Source organism: Nelusetta ayraudi, unplaced genomic scaffold (assembly GCF_046127955.1).
Source record: "Nelusetta ayraudi isolate G7.1 ecotype Tasmania unplaced genomic scaffold, CSIRO-AGI_Nayr_v1 ptg000048l, whole genome shotgun sequence".
Taxonomy (NCBI): domain Eukaryota; kingdom Metazoa; phylum Chordata; class Actinopteri; order Tetraodontiformes; family Monacanthidae; genus Nelusetta; species Nelusetta ayraudi.
Window position 1 is genome coordinate 16,743,620 of NW_027466098.1, and position 19,803 is coordinate 16,763,422.

The 19,803-nt window shown below is 44.5% G+C and overlaps 3 protein-coding genes across 3 annotated transcripts; 1 reads left to right on the top strand and 2 right to left on the bottom strand.

The window, feature by feature from the left end:
* Positions 1-2,120: 2,120 nt before the first annotated feature.
* Positions 2,121-12,430, bottom strand: prcp (prolylcarboxypeptidase (angiotensinase C)). Its single transcript, XM_076036729.1, has 9 exons — positions 11,983-12,430; positions 8,396-8,536; positions 8,180-8,281; positions 7,489-7,670; positions 6,926-7,083; positions 6,066-6,238; positions 3,364-3,531; positions 3,077-3,264; positions 2,121-2,920 (listed from the first exon to the last, which is right to left on the bottom strand). The coding sequence occupies exons 1-9, from the start codon at positions 12,136-12,138 to the stop codon at positions 2,698-2,700; spliced, it is 1,491 nt and encodes a 496-aa protein (XP_075892844.1). The 5' UTR covers positions 12,139-12,430; the 3' UTR covers positions 2,121-2,697.
* Positions 12,431-13,221: 791 nt separating this feature from the next.
* rab30 (RAB30, member RAS oncogene family) lies at positions 13,222-18,051 on the bottom strand. Its single transcript, XM_076036730.1, has 5 exons — positions 17,911-18,051; positions 16,228-16,326; positions 16,065-16,148; positions 15,798-15,981; positions 13,222-14,920 (listed from the first exon to the last, which is right to left on the bottom strand). The coding sequence occupies exons 2-5, from the start codon at positions 16,318-16,320 to the stop codon at positions 14,670-14,672; spliced, it is 612 nt and encodes a 203-aa protein (XP_075892845.1). The 5' UTR covers positions 16,321-16,326; positions 17,911-18,051; the 3' UTR covers positions 13,222-14,669.
* A 443-nt stretch (positions 18,052-18,494) lies between these two features.
* Positions 18,495-19,639, top strand: ndufc2 (NADH:ubiquinone oxidoreductase subunit C2). Its single transcript, XM_076036732.1, has 3 exons — positions 18,495-18,740; positions 19,195-19,338; positions 19,454-19,639. Exons 1-3 carry the CDS (start codon positions 18,602-18,604, stop codon positions 19,501-19,503), a joined length of 333 nt encoding a protein of 110 aa, XP_075892847.1. The 5' UTR covers positions 18,495-18,601; the 3' UTR covers positions 19,504-19,639.
* The last annotated feature ends 164 nt before the right edge of the window (positions 19,640-19,803 follow it).

Genomic DNA, 19,803 nt, shown 5'->3' on the forward strand with positions numbered 1-19,803 from the left:
TGAAAGTGATAGTCCTGATCTAATTATCTATGGCCCAGCGCAAGACTGGAAGTGAAAAGAAATACCGGAGGGGGAAAAAAAAAATCTTTGAGCAACAAGAGGTTACAAACAGAGACGATCCTCCTGTCAGTAGCGGGTGAAAGGAAGCTACTTCGAACAATCGCGCCTAAAATAAAAGCATCTTTGCTGGGCGGCCGCTGCTGGTTTTTTGTTTTTAGTGACGTTGCTGCCTGGAGTTTATTTTCAGACTCCAAACTTTGTTCTTCCCTCAAAGTGATTTCTGAAAAACTCTCCGTTTTCTGAGCTTTTAAAGGATCTCCTCTTCCAGCTCAGGCCGAAAACACACAGTTTCTGGCACCGTGACATCATCACAGTCGTGGCAGCCACACACTCCCTCCTCCCTCCCGTCAGAGGGCTTTAGCTTTTGTGCTGGTGGGTCATTCACATCACCGAGCGTGACGCACGGATCCCGGAAACAAGCAACTATTGTTGGATGGAGCGAGGGAGAAGGGCTGCGGTGAAGAGCGGAGGAAATCAGAAGTTAAAAGCGCGACCGAGGTAGCTTTTCAACATGGACTTCAGCCCCGCAAGCTGTTTAACGGGGACTAACGATTGAGCTTTTGATCAACGACAAACTTAATTGGAGATTTTGTGAATTTCCATTGAAAAAAAAAAAATGTTTGGCATTTTCAGTAAAAATGTTAAAATTCCCCAAAATCTCTTTGTGTCATCCGTTTTTTTCCCCTTCTGCTACAGCGCCCCCCCCTGGAGGAGTGGCTGCAAGGTGCAACGTGATGTGACACGCACAAGCTTAATCTCTTCCTACGAGTGTGTGGTCCCTGTCTGAGCGGGGACGTAGCCCGGCTTTTGGGGTCGAAGCGAATTCTAATAACACCTTTGATTGATGGCCGGTGTCAGAGACTTAGAAAAGGCTGGCGAAATTAATGACCTCTCAAAGTCCCAAGAGAGGGAGAGGGGAGGGAAGAAAAAAAAAGTTTAGGACGGCATTTAGCGAGCGGGAGCCTGTCCTCCCCCACGCTCAGCTATGTTTCTTTCCAGTGGGGCGACTCTGCTCCAGTCAAGCCTGTGACAAAATGCTGAGGAGTCAGTTCTTTGTGTCTCCTGATGGAGAATCAAGCCGCATACCAGTGCGGGACGGAGGTGGAGAACAACAATCGGCCCCAACGGTTGAGAGTGCGTTGGAAAAGCCCAAAGTGTTTTGCAGCCTCCTCCTCGAAATATTTGCGTTTTCCTGCTGAGGGTCGCAGAGTGCTTTGATTTTCCAGATAGTTCTCATCTGATGCGTCAGTGGAGCAGCTTCACATGACTGATTCCAAAAAGCAATTTACCCTGGCAATCGATATATAATTTGGATTCTGATTAAAATAAATAAATAAAATAAAATAAAAATCCATCATTGCAAAAAAAAAAAAACCCTGTCATTAGCCCTATGTTTACAGCCTTGCTTTTTCCTTGTTTGTCATGTTTGCTATTGACAGGAAATGGTCAAATGTGACTGTTAGAAAACTTAGGCGATGGGCCAGGACTTTGTGTGGGCCCTTTAAGGAAAACAAACTAAAATAAAGCAAATAACTTTGTCGTGAACTACAAAGTCCCTTCTGGTCACTGCTGATTCACTGCCGCTCTTAACCTTCAACCAATCCCTCTCAACCTCTCTGGCACCCCAGGAGTTGTATTAATAATATTACTGGCAGGGGGGGAACAAACCGGGGTCTACGTGCAGCCTCGGAGCCACAATTTAAGTCTTTAATGGCGAGCGGTGAATGAATCCGTGCCGGGGGGAAACCCACGGGTCGGTCCACAGGGGTGAGGTCAGCAGCCGTAGCTGCAATAACCTCCCGCCACTCACTTTATTGGCCTCCTCCGATTGGGATTTTATTAAAAGTCCCGCACACGCAAACGTCCCCGCTAAGTGGAACTAAGAGGCCTCGGTCCCGTGACAAAGAGTCGGCTGAAGAGAACAGCGGTGCACGCCGCCAATGACCAACAGGCAGTTTGAAGAATCACGCAACGATATTATTTCTTTTCAAGTGCAACCGGGAGGCGTTTCTCAGGCATGACAGGTGTGGTGAGTGACGCCAGCAATGGAAAAGTGCTGCTGCTGCTCTAGAAAACGCTTTTATTGAGAGTGAAAAAAGACAATAGTAACATCGTAGACAGTGTAGTTGAAACAGGACTTTGGTGCAGAACTTTTCTCCTGAGTCTTTAGAGAGCGTAAAAAAAACAGATTTTACTTTTAAGGTATGGAGGGGGAGTGTAATCAACATAAAATGGAATTTAAAGTTATTAAAACTAAAACAAATCTAAATCTAAATGACTGACTGTTACCACTGATGAAATGGAGAAGGAAAAATAAGTGCACGTTCTTTAAACAGAGACCAATTCAATATTGTCACAAGATTGTTTTGCCTCTACCTGAGAAATAAAGCAAAGTTTGGAAGAATCTGTCTCTCTAATACATAGTTGTGCATTAAAGGGAGTGTGCATCTGGGTGAAGGTCAGTTATTCTGACTGTGATTCAAGTGGTTCAATTATTTTTTAAATCAAAAATTGTTAAATTAAATTTCATTTAAAGCGACTTCATTGTTTGATTTGAGGAGTGCATGGTGAAAAAAAATTAAAATAAGAAACACTTTGGTCTCAAGCTGTGACACATTTTGCAACCTCTCTGATGGGTCAGGAGGTGGATGACGTTCCCGCCGTCTTTCCCGCCTGCCTGATCCACTCTCGGAAGAGGCTGAGCTCCAGCGCCCTGGCGGCCCGGACCGAGGGGGGGTCCAGGTCGTTGCTGAAGCGCAGGTCCAAGTGATGGGCTCCTTCAGGAATCATGATGGAAAGCAGAGAATCCGTGATGTTGTGCGTCACTCCGCCAGCCGACCACGGGTCCAGAGCCCCATTGCTGGAACGCAATGGGAAGAGACAGAGACAACATATTAGCTGCAAAAATTGATTTCTCTCAATCCCAACAAAGTCAGGCCAGTCTGCAGCTGACTGCTCTAAAAGTGAGGAAGAAACAAAGGAAAGAAAAAGAGAAAGAACTTTTGGTCCCGTCTACCTGAAGATGATGTTACTGTGAGACGCGATGTCCTTCCCCCCGTACACCACGCCGGCCCACTCGGCTCGCGGCCGGACGCCGAACATGGCGCTGCAGCCGTCGGAGAAGGCCTGGAAGTTCCACTCCTCGGGCTCAAACATGTCGTGGACGCCGTCGGTGCACATGGGCATCACCATCTCGGTGCAGGCCTGGGGGACGAGGGATCGGATAAAACGTCACCGTGACGGGAAAAAAAAACACCCTGCTAGAGATTCTGCTCTCCGTCTGGCGCTCCGCGTCCAGCCCACCTGATAGTACCAGCCCAGGAAGCCCAGGCTGCTGGTGGCCGTCTGGGACGTGTTGAGACAGGAAGCGCTCCCGGTGTAGTTGTAGTAGACCCTGGCCGCCTGCGAGACGCCGTGAAGCAGCTGGCGGTCGGACGCGGTGGAGCCCAGGTCCAGGTACTTGCACACGGCCTTCGTTTCCAACAAACAAAACCAGAAGGTGTTGATTTGACGCAACCGCAGGGTCAAACTACACAGAATCTCCCTTTAAAATCATACAACAGCACCGTTGACAACGGCTCTCCCGTCCCGCCGCCCATAAAGCGTTCTTTCACATGAAAAGCGGTGGCGCCTCATTTGCATGTGAAATTCCTTGGAATGAGGCGAAATTTACGGCTCCGATCTTGGCATGTACGGTTGAAGGAGGGACAAAAAAAAAAAAAAACACAACAAAAACCCCCATTTACCTCGAGCCAACAATCCCAAATCGTTCAAACTTAAAAAAAAAAAAAAAAAACCCTTAAATCTCTTCGCGAGTTTGTTTCCCCCCGCAGTTGATTTCTCACACTTTAACGCCGCCGATGATAAATATTTGGTTTTGGCGTTTAATTTCGGGGCGGCGTGTTGTTATGGTTGCGGCGGCGAGAGCTGGGCCCTCGGATTGTTGCGCTGTTACTCTTTGTGAGGCGGAGAAAAACTGGGCTTTTCTTGTTTAGGGGTTGGAGGGGAGCTGAGCTAGTGTGGAGTCTGTTACTAAGGCTTTTGTCTGCCGGCCGGGGAGGAGTTGGTGGTCGATGGATGAGGAGGGCTACAGACATGTCCAAACAAAGATTTATACCGTGAAAAAAAAAAAAAAAAAAAGATGAGGGGGGGGGGTGGGGTTAAAAACACACACACACACACACACACACACACACACACACACACACACACACACACACACACACACACACACACACACACACACACACACACACACACACACACACACACACACACAGAGTGATTGCGCCAAAGCATCTTCTTCTTACTTTTCAGATAGGATTAGGCTTATACATTCATCTCTGCCAACAGATTTCCCTCCTCTAAGCCCTCAATAGGCCGTTCTCACACTCACTCAGATAATCACATTAGCTTTGTCATTAAAAAAAAAGCTCCTCTTTGCACCCACTGCCTAAACTGCTTAAACCACCCATAGGGGTCGCATATATTAAAGGCCGGGGAGCCCCAAAAAAAAATCCCAAAATGACCATTTAGTGTTTATAACACCGCAGTTCCTTCAGACAGTCTTAACAGAAAACAAGTACTAGTGAAAAAATAAAAAAATTAAGTATTTCACTATTTAAGTTTATGATTGAAACTGCATCGCTTGCAGTTACCACCCCAAAAAATAAAGGGGAGGGTCAGTGGCAGAGGTTGGTTTATGCACGTGATGTCACTGAGGAACTGGAGCACTCAGACCAGTAGGCCTTAATACCATGATGACAACTGCGATGTTACAGTTTTATTCAAAGAAAAGCTTTTGGGACGTTGTCAACATGTAAAGAGTCCGAGGGGGTGGGGGGGGGGGGAATGCTTCAGATTCATTTCATTATTTATTTTGCTTCCACTACATTGTGCAACCTTTTCCTCTAGTGGAGCCTGTTTTTCTTCTCCTGCTCACTCATTTCAAAGAAAGTGGTGGTGCTTTTGTTTCGGACAGCCTGGTGAGCCGCTCCGGGCAATCGTCCCCTTTTTTTCTGCGGCGGCACCATGTGACGGGTTCCTCTCAGGACGTCCTGAGTGGGACACCTCACAGATCTGATGGAGTGTGTGAACGAGTGGAGCGCCGCGACAAGCGCGGAAGGACAATGGCGCCTTACTCACTTGTAGCCGCGCTCATCTAAAGATTTTAGGGTGGCGGGGGGCGGGGGGAGTGGGGGGTTGGACAGAAAAAAATGCCAAAGTGTCCTGAACCCTTATGAATATTGATGAAGTTAATTGACAGCTGCTGTAAACAAAAGCTCGGGAGACCACAACAAACAGTTGTGACACAATCGGCTGAATCCCGCATTCATTTCAATTAAGGGGAGGCTGTCAGGCGCTTAGCCAGGCACACACTGAGGGGCCGTTTACACGGAGACGGATTTTTTTTTTTTTTTTTGAAACCGCACTTTTTTGAAACCGCACTAAAAAAAAAACAACGCGTTTACACGAAGTCGTATTTAAAAAAAAAAAATCCTGTTTACACAGATACACTGGAAAAGACTGAAAACGATGTAATACCCATGCCAGGCCTGATGTGGCGGCGCAAGTTTACTCCCTGAAAACGGAAGAAGAAGAAGAAGAAGACCTGCAGCACGCTGTGCTTAAAGAAGCAGGAGCTAAATTAGCACCACAGATCACAGAAAGAAAGATCGCTTGTGAAAAGACGGTGCGGAATCGGAATCGAATCCAAATACCGGCAAGGCGACGTTTTCAAAAAAATAAAAAAAAAATCCAACCTGAGGAGCGTTTTCGAAAAAGTGCGGTTTCGGTATGCAGCAACCGCATAAATATTACTGAGTTTTCAGAGAAAACCGTATTCGTGTAAACGGCCCCTGAATAGAAAGTCGCACCTCAGTGTAAACATCTGACAAAATCACCTGCAATTGGACTGGATATGACTGGACTCTGCATTTTACATCTAAAGTCAGTGTGTGTGTGTGTGTGTGTGTGTGTGTGTGTGTGTGTGTGTGTTAACAAACCTGAATAGGCCATGCAGGCAGGGGCTGGAGGAAGTTGGCTGTGTAGGGGTAGTCCACCATGGCCAGATTAACCCAGGTCTCCTGCAGCCAGCCCTTGAAGCTGAAAACATCATTCTTGTTTTTAAGTGGGCTGCACAGGCTGAATTCCTCCGACAACCACTGCAGGCCAGACGCTTGACGGGGGGTGGAGATAAAAAGAAAGACTTAATGCTGATATTCCCAACAGTGACGCAATAGTTTTTGTGTCATTGAAAAAAAAAAAAAAGCCAGATGGCAAACTGGTAACATTTATACTGCTGAGTTGTGCACAAAGTAACAGGTGAGACATGTGAAGAAAATCTCTTTTAGAATAAAAACAAAATTTTGCCCCCCTCAAGTTTTCCTCATCTTCAACAAGCCAAACGAGTTGTGCAGATGCAGGATTTTCTCTAACATGGCAACCTTAAACTGTACCTATAAATCACTTCAAAGCTCCATGAAGTGATTTTATACTTCACCAATGTAAAAAAAAATTAAAACAGTCTTTAGCTCGTCAAAGGACTCATTTACTTCATTCGCTCTGCACATGTTTCAGGAACTTTGTGATGTCACAAAGGTGATTGGTTATTGCCAACACCACCAGCCAAGTGACCACTCCTCACTCTGAGACCAGACGGGGGCGCTAAATGTGCTGTATTGTTGTTTATTTCATAATTTGGGGCTGCTCTACTGGAGTCCAGACTGAAAAGATCTGTGGAGAAAGTGTGTGCATGTGTGTGTGTGTGTGTGTGTGTGTGTGTGTGTGTGTGTGTGTGTGTGTGTGTGTGTGTGTGTGTGTGTGCAGGGCAGAGTGAAGACTACATCAGGGCGTTGACACTCACCTGTGGAGGTGACATTATCGATGGCCTTCCAGGACTTTTTGATGTTCACGTCACAGTTGGGCCCACTTTTGGCAAAGTCCTGCGTGACTGTTCTGTAGAAGTCTCCGCATGGCACCAAACCAGGGAACTGCCATATTGGCGCTGACGACGCCAGAGCTCTGGAAGAAAGGAGAGAGCGACGTGGCGACGCCACACACACCGCCCGTTACTTTAGAAGCGGTAAAATAAATAAAAAAAAGACTCTACATCCATTATCCAAGACAAAGTAGCTGTGGGAATAAATTGGCAGGTTGCAATATTTGGAGTCGAGTAATGTCTCAAACTTTTTGTAGCATAAAGCTTAAAGCAGGGGTTTCAGCAGGAGGATTTAGCAAAATAAAACACAGAACGAGCCCAGGGAATGTGTTCATGTATCCTGTGCCTACTTTAATAAAGTCACACATCTTCTCAAAGCTTTTTTATCTGTTTATGCATCTCAGATGTGTGTGCTGTTAAGTGTCTCACAGCGCTTTCAGAGGGACAAATAAAGGAAGTGAATTAGAGTTGGGAGCAGCGATTCCTACCCGACAACTATATTGGGGTACTTCATCCTGAACCAGGCTGAGAGCATCCCTCCGTAGGAGCCGCCCACAGCGATCACCGGGCTGCGCTGGGCTCCCTGCACGCTGCTCTTCAGGCTCTGGAGCAGCACTGCGAAGTCAGCCAGGGCCTGCTGGGACGTCAGGAAGTTCAGGTGTTTGCTGTCCTGGAAGCAAACGGAAAGCACCGTTGTTGAGTTTATAACAAAGGAAAAAAGCATTTTCTTTCCTGTTGTCATTTAGAATCAGTTCATTGTGATGTCACAAAGGGTCACACAGACAACTTTTAATGGTTGTTATCAATAACTTAATGAGCAACTTGGTTCAGTTGGAATCTGTAAAGCCACACCTTCTTGTTCAGATCAGATTGGACCTTTATTGAAAGTAATTTACTGGCGTTAACAGCTTCATTTAATCTTTTAAATATGACAGTTATGTTCAGTTGGAAGACTAATTGGACCTTAATTTAGAATTCACAGTGATAAGTGCATTTTATTCAGTCACCTGTGCCAAAAAAAAGAGTCAACAGGACAGTAAGAGGGCAACAAGTTTTCAAGCATGACAAAAAGAAATCCCTGAATTAAGTCCAAGGACGGTGGGAATCGCAAAAATGTTATAAAGCACATTCAGTCAGGTTTAAATGAGACTTTGATGGACTCTGAGCTTTCACACTCACACTATAGGAGTCTTTTCCAAATGGCAGCGACTCTCCATAGTAACGATGCTCGGCAAAAACCAGCATGGCGCCCAACTCCTCCGCTACTTCCCACATGAAGCCCTGCAGGGGGGGGGGGGGGGGGGAATGACAGGTGGCGAGTTAGACCACGAGCCGTGCGTGTGTTTCTTCCGTGTGCATTTGCGTAAACAAGAGCTGTGAGGAAGTGAGAGTTACGGTGTTATTGCAGAACCAGGCGATGTCGCCTTCATTGCCGGTGTAGAACAAAATGGGTCCTCCGGGGTTCCGCCAGTGTTTGTCAGCAACGAGGTACCGCTGCTTGAAGGTTCCATCCTCCAGGAACCCGAAATGATCAATCTGTGACGGATGAAAATAAAATGCATCAAGATTGAGCAGCACAAAAACATCATCACAATTCTATCAATTGATTGAAAGTGTGCAGCGGGCTCTGGTCCTGTGATGAAGGGAAGTGACACTCCCAGGGTTGGGATCGAGGGTAATTAGCTCTAATTTGTATTTAAGGAAAAAAAAAAAAAAAAAAAAATGCTGGAGCCCGTCGGCGGGATGTCACATTAGTTCCACTTTAGATGAGCGCTGAGCCTTTAATCAAACCTCGGGGATTCTGGGGCGTCTTCCCCCCTTTCAACTATATTTCCTAGTGGCTGTATTTGGCAAAGGCAGAACTAAATAAAGAGAAAGGGGGGGAGAAGAAAAAAAACAAGAAGTCTTTCACGCAGAACACCCCCATGGGCCTTCCGAGTCGTCCGACCCTTGAAAGCAGCTCCAACGTTTAATAAAAAATGTTTTGTTTTGTCGCCCCCCCCCCCCTCGTCTCACTCACCTCCCTCCTCCCTCGGCAGATACAAAAGAAGCTGGAACTTTATGAGCCAATGACAGGAAAACGATTGCAGAGAGGGGTAGGGGGGAGTCGGGAGTCGGGGGTCGGGGGGGGGCCTTAAGGCGTTCATTCAAGCCGTGACTTCTTTGCGCTTCTTGGCAAGGGCTTTTTGAGGCTGCTGCAGGATGTTGGTTTAGCAGTTTGACAACAAGAAAAAATAAGAAGACAGCCAAGTTTGGCGTTGGGGAGATGGAAGTTTGGACACAACTTCTCATTTTATTTTATTTTATTTTATTTTTTTATCTTTACAACGTTCTACGCTGCAGATACATACTGTTTGACACATCTTCCAAAATCCTCACACGGCAAGCTGTGACGATACAGAGTAAAACTCAAGTGTGCCACGGAAAGATGAAGAAGTCGGTGCCACTTTGCGCCCACTCTGTATGCACATCACAGGACCCACTGAGGTTCACTTTCATAACAACACGCACACTCTGGTGGAGGAGCGCCACCATGTGGTCGCTGCAGTCAGCGCTCCGACCGTTTAGTGTGATTAAAATTCAACTGGCAGACAGCTGGAGCAGTGAGGCGGCGCTCCGGCTAACAACTAACTAACGCGGCTCGGTGCCACGAGGGGAAACGGCCGAAGCTCCCCAACAGCAACAATTCATCTGGAGGATGCGCCGGGAGAACTTCCATTTATTGTGTGCGAGGCAAAACTGCAGCGGAGAGGATTTCCTCTGGACAACTGCTAGATCACTCGGGGCTCTTCTCACGACAGCCTCTGTCACAGAGTGCAGAGGAGGCGCTCAGTGATTGATGAGACTTTAAAGGAACCACCAATAAAGAGAAGAAAACAAACTGCGGATCTGCTGTTGGAACCAACAACTATTTTTTTTTTTGTTGCACTTGCTGAGTGGACGTGAAGAGCGTCCTGCTGATGGTCAACCTCACCTCCCCGCGCCCTTGTAGACAAGGATCAGCGGGACGGTTGGCGTTAAAAGGAGGAGGAAATGTCCCCCGCCTTGGTGTGAGCTGGGCTGATTAGAGCGGATGTCGTGGGTTGGACCAGGTGTGGTGCATTGTCTTCAAGTCCCAACACTGCCTTTAAAAACACTTTATAAATATCAGACCGAAGGGGGCCAACAAAGCTGCATCATTAAGTTTACGTATGGAGCATCTTTCAAAGCACATCGTCCCAAAGTGTTTAAAGGCCCAGTGTGTAAGATTTAGTTGCGATGAATGGTGCCAGAAACAATGTCAACGTTTATCCTTGCTTTCTTTTCTCACTTCATTAACCCCAAGGAGGATTTACAGTAAATTTCAGTTGCACTTCATTCCCAATAGGGAAATGTGTTTGCTATTTTTATTTGAAAATAAAGATAAAATATTTGAAATAATTTATTCAATTGTCTTTTGTAGTTTTACCAAAAAAAAATCAAAATCAAAATCGGGTTTTCAGAGAAACAAATTGGGATTTGATTTTTGTTTAAAATCGCCCAGCCCGACGTCCCACTTGGTCTCAAATCTCTTTTTCCCAGCTGTGATGTCAGATTACATCAGTGGTTGTCAAACTTTCTCTGTCACGCCCCCACCTTGGAGGAAGAAAATCTTTCTTTTGGGGCTAGAATTAGGGTTAGGGTTAGGGTTACTGCTGGAATTAGGGTTAGGGTTTCGAGGTTCCTCATGGGCTAGAAGCCCCAAATTTGACGTGGCTGTGTCTTGAGGGATCCCGATGAACCTGCAAGTGGTCCCATGTCTCTAGGACAAAGTTGACTTTTGACCCCATAGACTTGCATGGCATTAGGGTTAGCGATAAGGCTGGAATTAGGGTTAGGGTTAGGGTTACTGCTGGAATTACGGTTTCAGGGTTCCTCATGGGCTAGAAGCCCCAAATTTGACGTGGCTGTGTCTTGAGGGATCCCGATGAACCTGCAAGTGGTCCCATGTCTCTAGGACAAAGTTGACTTTTGACCCCATAGACTTGCATGGCATTGTACACATTTTATTTTCCTTTCCATTTCATTCCAAATTATACTTTTCGATAGAAATTATACCTATATTTTGAAAGTCACATGTTACATGAGTCAAACCTAATTGCTGTTAAGTTCCACAGTGAGAGCTCTGACTTGAAGTGCACATACTAACCTATGAAAGAATGTTAAAAAGTAACTTCCTCTGGTGTCAGTCTGTATACGTTAGCTGCCTTAACCTTTCACAACACCCTGCGGGAACCGGAGTGACCCCCGTGACTGTATGAATCACCTCCACCACGAGTCACTCAAAACGCCAAGCGGTAATGCAAAATCCTCCCGGGCACTCGGCACGCAATCCGATACACCTTGGAGACGGCTGGGCCTGCTGTGAGTTTTAAAAGTATGTACATCTTTGTCAAAGAACTGAGAGGGTTTCACACTCGCTGGACTCTGGAGAGCTTTTTAGGCAGAGAGCCAGAGGGGAGAGTGTCAGCTCCACTTCGACAGGAACAAAACTCAATTGTGAGGGTTTTCCCTTCACTACAGGAAGCAGGAGGAAATACGCCTATTGTCTGCAGACACAACACACTGCGACTCACAACACAGGACTGATTGGAAAAAGAACAAATGCTGCTGTAAGCAGAAAAAACAAAGTAGTAAGATTGGGATAATTAGGCCGTAAACAGCGGTGGAAAAAATGTTTCCGCATTTCTTTAAGAGTTGAACTCGTGACGGAATGTTTTACAAGTTTCATTTTAAACCTTGAGATATCTCATGCCAAATAATGTAGAATAAAAAAAATTATAAAAAAAAATAAAAATGTAAAAAATAAAAACTATGCCACATTATGATTTACTTTCATAAACAGTTGGTTAAGTTAGTTGTGGGGGGGGGAGGAAAAAAGAAGTGAAACTTTAAAAAGGGGAAGAACCAAAATCAGACCCCCCCATAAAAAAAAAAATTGATTTAAATATTTTCACACTCACCTTCTGATCAAAATACAGAGTCTGGTAGCTGACAGGGGTGTTGCTGGAGAACGGTGACCTGCCGACTCTGGTCAAAAGTTGAGATTTGAGGGCGAACACTTGCAGACACCCGACGCAAAACGTCAGGAGGACGCAGGTAGCCGCGATTCTCTCCATAACCTGCGACCAACTTCCCAACTGAACTTGTAGCTGTTGCTGCTGTCACTCACCGCCGCTCACACACAGACAGCGTGCTCAACCTCGGCACATGATACCAGGACAATGCTCAGTCTGCTGCTGCTGGGCTACGAGTCGGACCTGAGCTGTCAGAGAGGAAGTGATTCTCCGCCGTCAGCGACTCCGCGGAGGTGTGTTCAGGCCGTGCAGCAGCAGCAGCAGCAGCAGCAGCGAGGAGCCACTGGCGCTCCACGGGAAACCCCGGCTTCCATTTAGCTTGAACTTTTAAGTGTCAGCATAGCCGGCTAGCAGATGTCTGACTGTAAATATACTCGCAAGGGCTGCTGGGAGTTTGAGTAGCAGGTCATCCAAACGACTATGTCTTACTACAGGCTATGTTTGGTATGTTCTCGTATCTCTTATTTTTGATAATTTATTCTCGTGTACACTATAATGACTGACTATAAAACCAACTCATGCGTCAGTTTGTTTTAAACAAAAACTACGTACCGGAAGTACTGGGGGGTTTTTTTATGTTTTTTTTTTTTGTTTTGTTTTTTTGTCACAGTTTATCTAAATATTACGACAGAATAAGATAAAGAGTTTTACTGTTTAAAATACTGTCAATCTTGTTTGCCAGAAACTGGCATGCAATCGCGATGCACCATAATAAACCAATATTACCCCAGTGGGTGTGGTTGGGTTTTAAGCAGATTACAGTTTCCGTTTAAGACCGCTAGAGGGCGAACCGTACCAGTGATTCTGGAACTTCTGTTCCTGTCACACAAAATAGATTTTTATTTTTATTTTTTATTTTATTTTTTTAAATCCGAAAAAGACTTAGTATGACAAAGACATGCTGCACCAAGTCATTTAGAGGAATCAAATCAGTCAATATTATTTGTGCTGGTAGATGTCCGTAAATGTCACACTAGACTTGATGCTAGTTCTTACTGTAATCCAAACAGGAAGCCCTTCCCCATGATGGAATAGTTTTAAAACCCCAATGTGAACGGAAACAGAAACGTTGATATAGAAAATATAAATCACTGCGCTGGAATGACTACAAACGCATACAAGGAATTTAGTGTAGTTATTTAATGTTAAACAGAGTAATTTTTATGATTATTTTGTACACAAAGGAAAATAAGAAGAACATCCTGGAGTTTTCCTTTGTGTTTTCCATAGTTTTGGAGGAGGGGAAATGCACATGATCAACAGTAAGCAACTGACGTTAAAACCAAAAGGCAAAAGAGGGCAAAAGGCAAAACAAAATGCTTGACAGTTGAACAAAGGGATTATTGAAAATATAAAGTATAAAAGCAAAGTGCCAAGATGTACTACAGGTCTGTACAACAAAAGACAAAATGTTACAAAGTAAGAGTGCAGTATGTGGCATTGTGCAATACAGTACATTACAATTAATGGCAAGTAGATAAAAGATAAAATTAGACACTACAAATTATGACCAAACATGCTGGGCAACTTTCACAATAAAAGTATTATGAAATTAAAGGCCTATGCAAAATCTACATGAAAATACACTTCCCAACAAAAGTGGTACAATTTCATGGCTAGGCAGCAACAACAAAGGCAGAAATATTCACTTCTATGAATTAAAGAGACAGCTGGCGGTAAAAAGACGTCATAATTAGACTGCTAATAAATTCCACGGATGACAATATCTGAGGCCTTTCCGGCTGCTTCACACTACATCGACGGACTAATCGCAACCACTGCAAGTCTGCTAAAAGTGAAAGTCATAATCACAGAATACTGCTTCATTTTGTATGTAGACTTGTCCTCGGGCTTGCATCGTCCACTTTAAAACACATTTTCAGCAGCAATAAAGATTCTTCCATTGGGAACAAGTATTTCACAGTATGTAATGAAAGGTGCAAACAACAACAAATAAAATGGCATTTTGGAAGTTAAAAGGACTGTAGTACGCAAACTCTCAAAGGAAAAATAATTAGTGGGAAATGACTGATTGTGCAACATGTTTAGATGAAGTCTGATTTTCTTTTGTTAAACACTGGATCGGACTAGCTAACCTCATAAAAAGTAGCTTATGTAAACACACTGCCATAACCTTCGATGACAGTGCCACTGTTGTCAGCCTTGTGGAGTCTATAACAACGTTAGGTAGAACTATTGTCTCAGGTAATACTGCTGATGAATATCATTGTGACATGTAATTGGATTCAACACAGAAACTAGAGAAACATGTCATCAAAAAGACAGAATGAAGCCCTACTCTGACCGCTGGATGCATCAGGCAGACACACTTTACATCCTGTTACCTTGAGTTCTCCACAAGTGCAGCATCTACGAATGCTTCTTTTTCTGGAAGGCCAAACTTAAGTTGACTAACTCCCTCAAACCGCTCAAAAAGGCATGAGACTAGAGATGAAGGGACTAAGAAGTGGCTTTATGCCATCTTAGAGGGACGGAGGCATTTAGGTCGCAGCCGTCTGCCCTCTTTATTCAATGACTGCTGAGTTAGCGCGGCCAAAAAGGCTGAGCTCGTGCTAATTGATGCTGCAGCAGCTCAGGTAGCTGATGGTTTTACCCTCGCCAAGCATCGGGGCAGTGTCACTGTTGTCCAGCTTGTTCTGCTTGGCCTCTTTTATGAGTTCACAGGCCAAGTCGAGGAAGAGTTTCTCCACGTTGTCGGACTCTTTGGCCGAGGTCTCCAGGTAGAGCATGCTTTGGGCCTCGGCGAAGTCCTCAGCCCTCTGCCTGAGAACCTCCCTCTTCTCGGCCAGATCTATTTTATTACCTGCCGGGCAGAGAGCAGTCGTCTGTCACCGCGTGTAAGGCGGGAGGGGAGGAAAAAGTCAGGAACGGCAAACAAGTGGTGGGTGAGGCGGGCAAAAGCGGAGGTGTGCAAGTGAGCATCGTGCATGTGTGGGATGGATGGAGGCGAGGACAGACTGGGAGCTATTTATTCCAGACAATAAGAGCTGCTTCAGTGAGACGTGACGGCTTTCAGAGGATTCACACAATAAAATGGGAACAAAGAAAAACGTGGATTTGTCTTTGGAGCATATTCAGACACCGTCTCAGGTGGAAGGATAAATAGGTTTTAATCGTTTTATTGCTTATCATTTTATTGATTTCTTACATTGCATGCATTGCATTGCATTTAATACAAGCGGTAAATGCCTGTGTTGGGCTCGATAAAGAAATAAACAAATCTGTTTTGGTTTTTTTTTACGTAAAATAATAAATAACAGTAGAGTGCATGTACTTAAGAAAACTGGGCTGGAGTTAGACAATGCAAATTGTTAAGGATTCTGCAGAAAGACTGCTGAACTTGGGAGCGGTTAAACTTTTTGGTCCGCATAACGTTGCAGCTGACAATTATGTCTCCCAGCGGTTTGACGCCGACATGGATACACAACGGGTCCTATTGTGTTACGTTAATGGTGTGAGAACCGCCCCCCCTCACCCCCAACCTGTCGGGTTTCAACGTAGCAGCCAATGAGACCTGGTGTGAATGAGTAATTGGAACGCCGGTGAGAGTTGTAGTTAATCTGTTTTACATAAAGTAAGAAGTCCGAACGCTGTCACTTCTTCAGAATGCCTCTTGTCCAACCAAAACGCTCGGAGGAAGGCAGCTGGTGTATAACAAAGAGCAACGTCAAGCTTCTTACCGACTAATATAGTCACCACTTGGTTGTTGGCATACTGCTCAATCTCCCTCAGCCACTCCGGAAGGCACCTGAAGGAGTCCTCGCAGGTAATGTCGTAGGTTAGGATGAGGGCGTTGGCACTGCGGTAATAACTCTGAGTAATGGAGCGAAACCTCTCCTGGCCAGCTGTGTCCCATATCTGCAGCTGGAAGAACATCATATTTGCAGTCAGCGACTGCTCATCCGTACGACTCCTACCGGTATCAAGTCAAGGTGTCCTTCGTGTACCTTGACCTTCTCCCCTCTGATTTCCACTGTCTTGATCATGAAATCTACTCCGATGGTAGCACCTTGTCCTGGTGGGAAAAGGCCCTAAAAGCAGAAGAAGAAAAAAAAGGTCTGATAATGCAACCACTCATTCATCGCAGTAATTACATGGCTTTGTGCAAACCTGAGTAAAGCGCCGGACGAGACATGTCTTCCCCACTCCAGCATTTCCTATCAGAACTATTTTGAACAGGTAGTCATAATCTTCCATGCTCATCCTAAACTGTTGAGGAGAAAAATGCAAAAAGAAGGAGAAGAGGCATTAATGCTCAATAAACACACTATCGTGCTGAATCTCAACAATGAACGTGTGCAGCTGGAATGTACATTTCCACCAGGGTGCTTCCTAAAGGGCTTGATTGGGTTGTGCCTAATCTAATCTAGTTTAATCTAGTCTAATCCTATCTAATCTAATTTCATTTAATCCTTTTTTTTTGCTTTGTTTTTGGCAGCCTAAGTGAAAAGTGGGATTGGTTTTAGGCAAGTCCAGAAGAAACGGAGGAAACTTCTTGCAGACCTGCGACCACGTGAGAACCAGAAGCCAACAAGTGCCTGAATATGCACCTGCTGAGATATGGCAATACGTTCCGATGCTTGAGACTGTTAATATTTGGACTTGTCAACAAGTGTGCTGTGCGGATGAACCAAGAAAAAAGGAAGAAGAAGAAAAAAAACAAAAACAAGAGCAGTGCTTGAATAAATCCTAGTTCCCTAAAATGGCCAGTGGGAGCAGAAAACAGAAATGTGGACATCTGGACATTTTCAGTTCCATAACCTTCCAAGGCTGCCAGATGATGATTGTCAAGAATTCATGAACGTTGCAGCTCTTTGGTGATTTGTGTGTGCGGAATTTAAAAATAATAATAATAATAAGAAGAAGAAGAAGAAGAAGAAGAAGAAGAAGAAAAAAAAAAAAAAAGTGTGTTGGTTACATGATCTGGTGTAATCAGTTCAAGTTCAAGACCTTCCAAAAACATTTTTGTCACAAAGAGGAAACGTTGCACTTCTCAATCCTGTTTACCTTCTTTTAAGTCATGTGACATGTGGAAGATGTTTTTATTTTTCAATGTGAGATGGCTGTGCTTTTTTTTTTCTTTTTTTTTCTTTTTTTTTTTTTTAAGAAACACTGATGCAGCATATGCACTATGAAAAACACAATTGTGAATCAGTGTCTTTGGCCAAATCCAACACACAGCACAAACAACATTGACACCATAACGGAGGCGGTAACGGGCAGTTCAGGAGTCAGCCTCACATCTGACTCCTGCACCGCACCGCTGATCGGGCCTTTGGGTGCGCAAAGACGGGACACCCCTATGTAAAAAATAATTAGCCCCACCAGTAAATACATAAATAAATAAATAAACCATATTACCGATGACAAGATGATAGTAATCAAAACACACCGCCACCCGTCAGTGCAACACATAGCATATTAAACAGCCAAATTCAACTGACATTTCTTTCTAGCATCTTAATGCGATTTTCCACAGCGAATCTCTATCGCACTCGGTAACGCTCAGCACATTCGAAAACAAGGCGAGAGAATGTTTAAAATGCCTCCACCCCAAAAAAACAAACAAACAAACGATGCCGTCTTCATCCGACGGGGCGGACTGGACGAAGCTAGCAACGGTAGCACAACTAGCAGCTCGTTGGGGGGAGACTCGAGCCATTTTCGCACAATCTGCAAGACGGAGGTCGGTGTGGAGGGGGAGATAAAAAAAAAAAATAATAATAAAAAAAATCTGTGGCAGCCCCGCTCCCACAGCAAACACCCAGCGAGTAACGGTTTGTTTCCACTTACCAAAAAACACGGGGATATCCCCGGCACTTAACGTAACAACCACTTGGAATGCATAGGTCACCTCATCAAACAGGCGGAGGCACTGCTGGGCAGGGCATAATTCCTCTGGCTGTCTGTGTATCCTCAGCAACTCGGCAGCAGCCTCTGTGTCCGCTAGTGAGGGGGGGAGATTCAATGATGTCATCAGTTCACAGGCAAAACTCAGTAGTGCGCTGCACTTATACGGGGCTGTGAGCCTTTGTGTCGATGCTTCCTTCAGTCTGATCTTTTCGTTTTCTGGAAAATTTAAGAGGGGTTTGATATTTGCATTCTAGTCTCCAGTTGGTGTTTGTTAACCGTAAAGGGAATGATTCCAGAACGACTAGTACAATTTATTTCCTCAATTAATATAAAATTTACAATGTGTTTTTTGTTTTGTTTTTGTTTTTTTGTTTTTGTTGTTGTTCTTGTTGTTTTTTAAGAAAATCAATTTCACTGTGGCATAATAACGTCTTATTTCACTGACAGTAACTCGCGAGGCGTCGGTTGCCTGGAGACGTAACACGCGGAACAAAAGTTAATGCCATTCGCTTCGCCCGGAAGGTTTTCTCAGTTGCACAGTGCGTCCTTGACTTCCTACGAAGAGGTGATCCGGGATAAACACTGTACAACGCGACACATTTTCTGCATTTAGGTGGAAATTTTTGCCGCCATGGGGTTGATACCAGACGAGGCAAAGACTATCTGCCCTCCCGGTGTCGTGAACAAGAACTCGGTGTGGCTGGGAGGTGTCGGCTGGCTGTCTGCGCTGCTGCACAATGCCCTCAGTCACAGGCCGCCGCTAAAGTCAGGTTAGCATGTCACGTTAGCTTGCTTTTCAAAAAAAAACAAGGACAGCAACACTTCTAACGGTACTGTTTTGGTTCAAGAAATAAACAGCTAATAAGTGTATCTCATGTTTCCATTGTTGTTAAAATATTTGATTTTAATAACGTAATACCCCATCAGCTGTCAAAGTTGGTGTGCTACGGTAAACGCAATATTTTAACTAACAAGTTTGAATGGGTTTTGTCATTCCAACAGAAATGTACCATTTATTACCATACTACTGCATCATAGCAGAGCCGCAGCTTATTCACACTTACAAAAGCCTTGTTAGAAACTACCTAAAAGACCCTAAAACTCCACCGAGGCGATCTCGAAGGTTGCACCTTTACCTGTATTCTGGTAACATCTTAATGGGACATTTTAGAAGTTAAGTTGCAAAATGAGGCTGATAGTGTTTGTCCTGCCCTTCTTTTAAAGGTGTCCATAGGCAAGTCCTGCTGACAACGGTTGGATGGTTCCTCGGTTACCACCTCTCAAAATATGAAAACTACTTCTATGCCAAACTTGACCGTGAGATGAACCAGTACGTTGAACTCCACCCAGAGGAATTTGCACAAAAAGGTCAGCAAATTTATTACTGTTGAAGCGGAAGACTTGTTCAGAGAACTGGAGATGACATTTCTTCATGCATTCATCCACACGCATCTTAATCTTTTTTCCGTTTGTGTCCCAACAGAGAAAAAGACGTTTGCAGAGATTGTCGAGCCGTTCCATCCTGTGCGCTAAGTGGCTGCTGAAGATGGTGGATTAACAGAAAGAGAAAAAACTGCATTTTATTCTATCGTGGTCTTTCCTCAATCCTTTTTTCTGCCATCCGTGTGAAATATAGCTGTGTAAATAAAAGAATGCTACTTCCAACACATATGATGTGATTTTATTTCTGTCCATTTTAGTGAGGGTGAACCTTAAGAGGGCTTATTTTCCTCTTTAGTCAAGGTTAAAATATGTTGGTTTTGATTTGCATGGTAACTTTTAAATATGCGCTTCCTTCCAAAAGTGTTGCGACAGCGAGGCCAACTGCTTTAT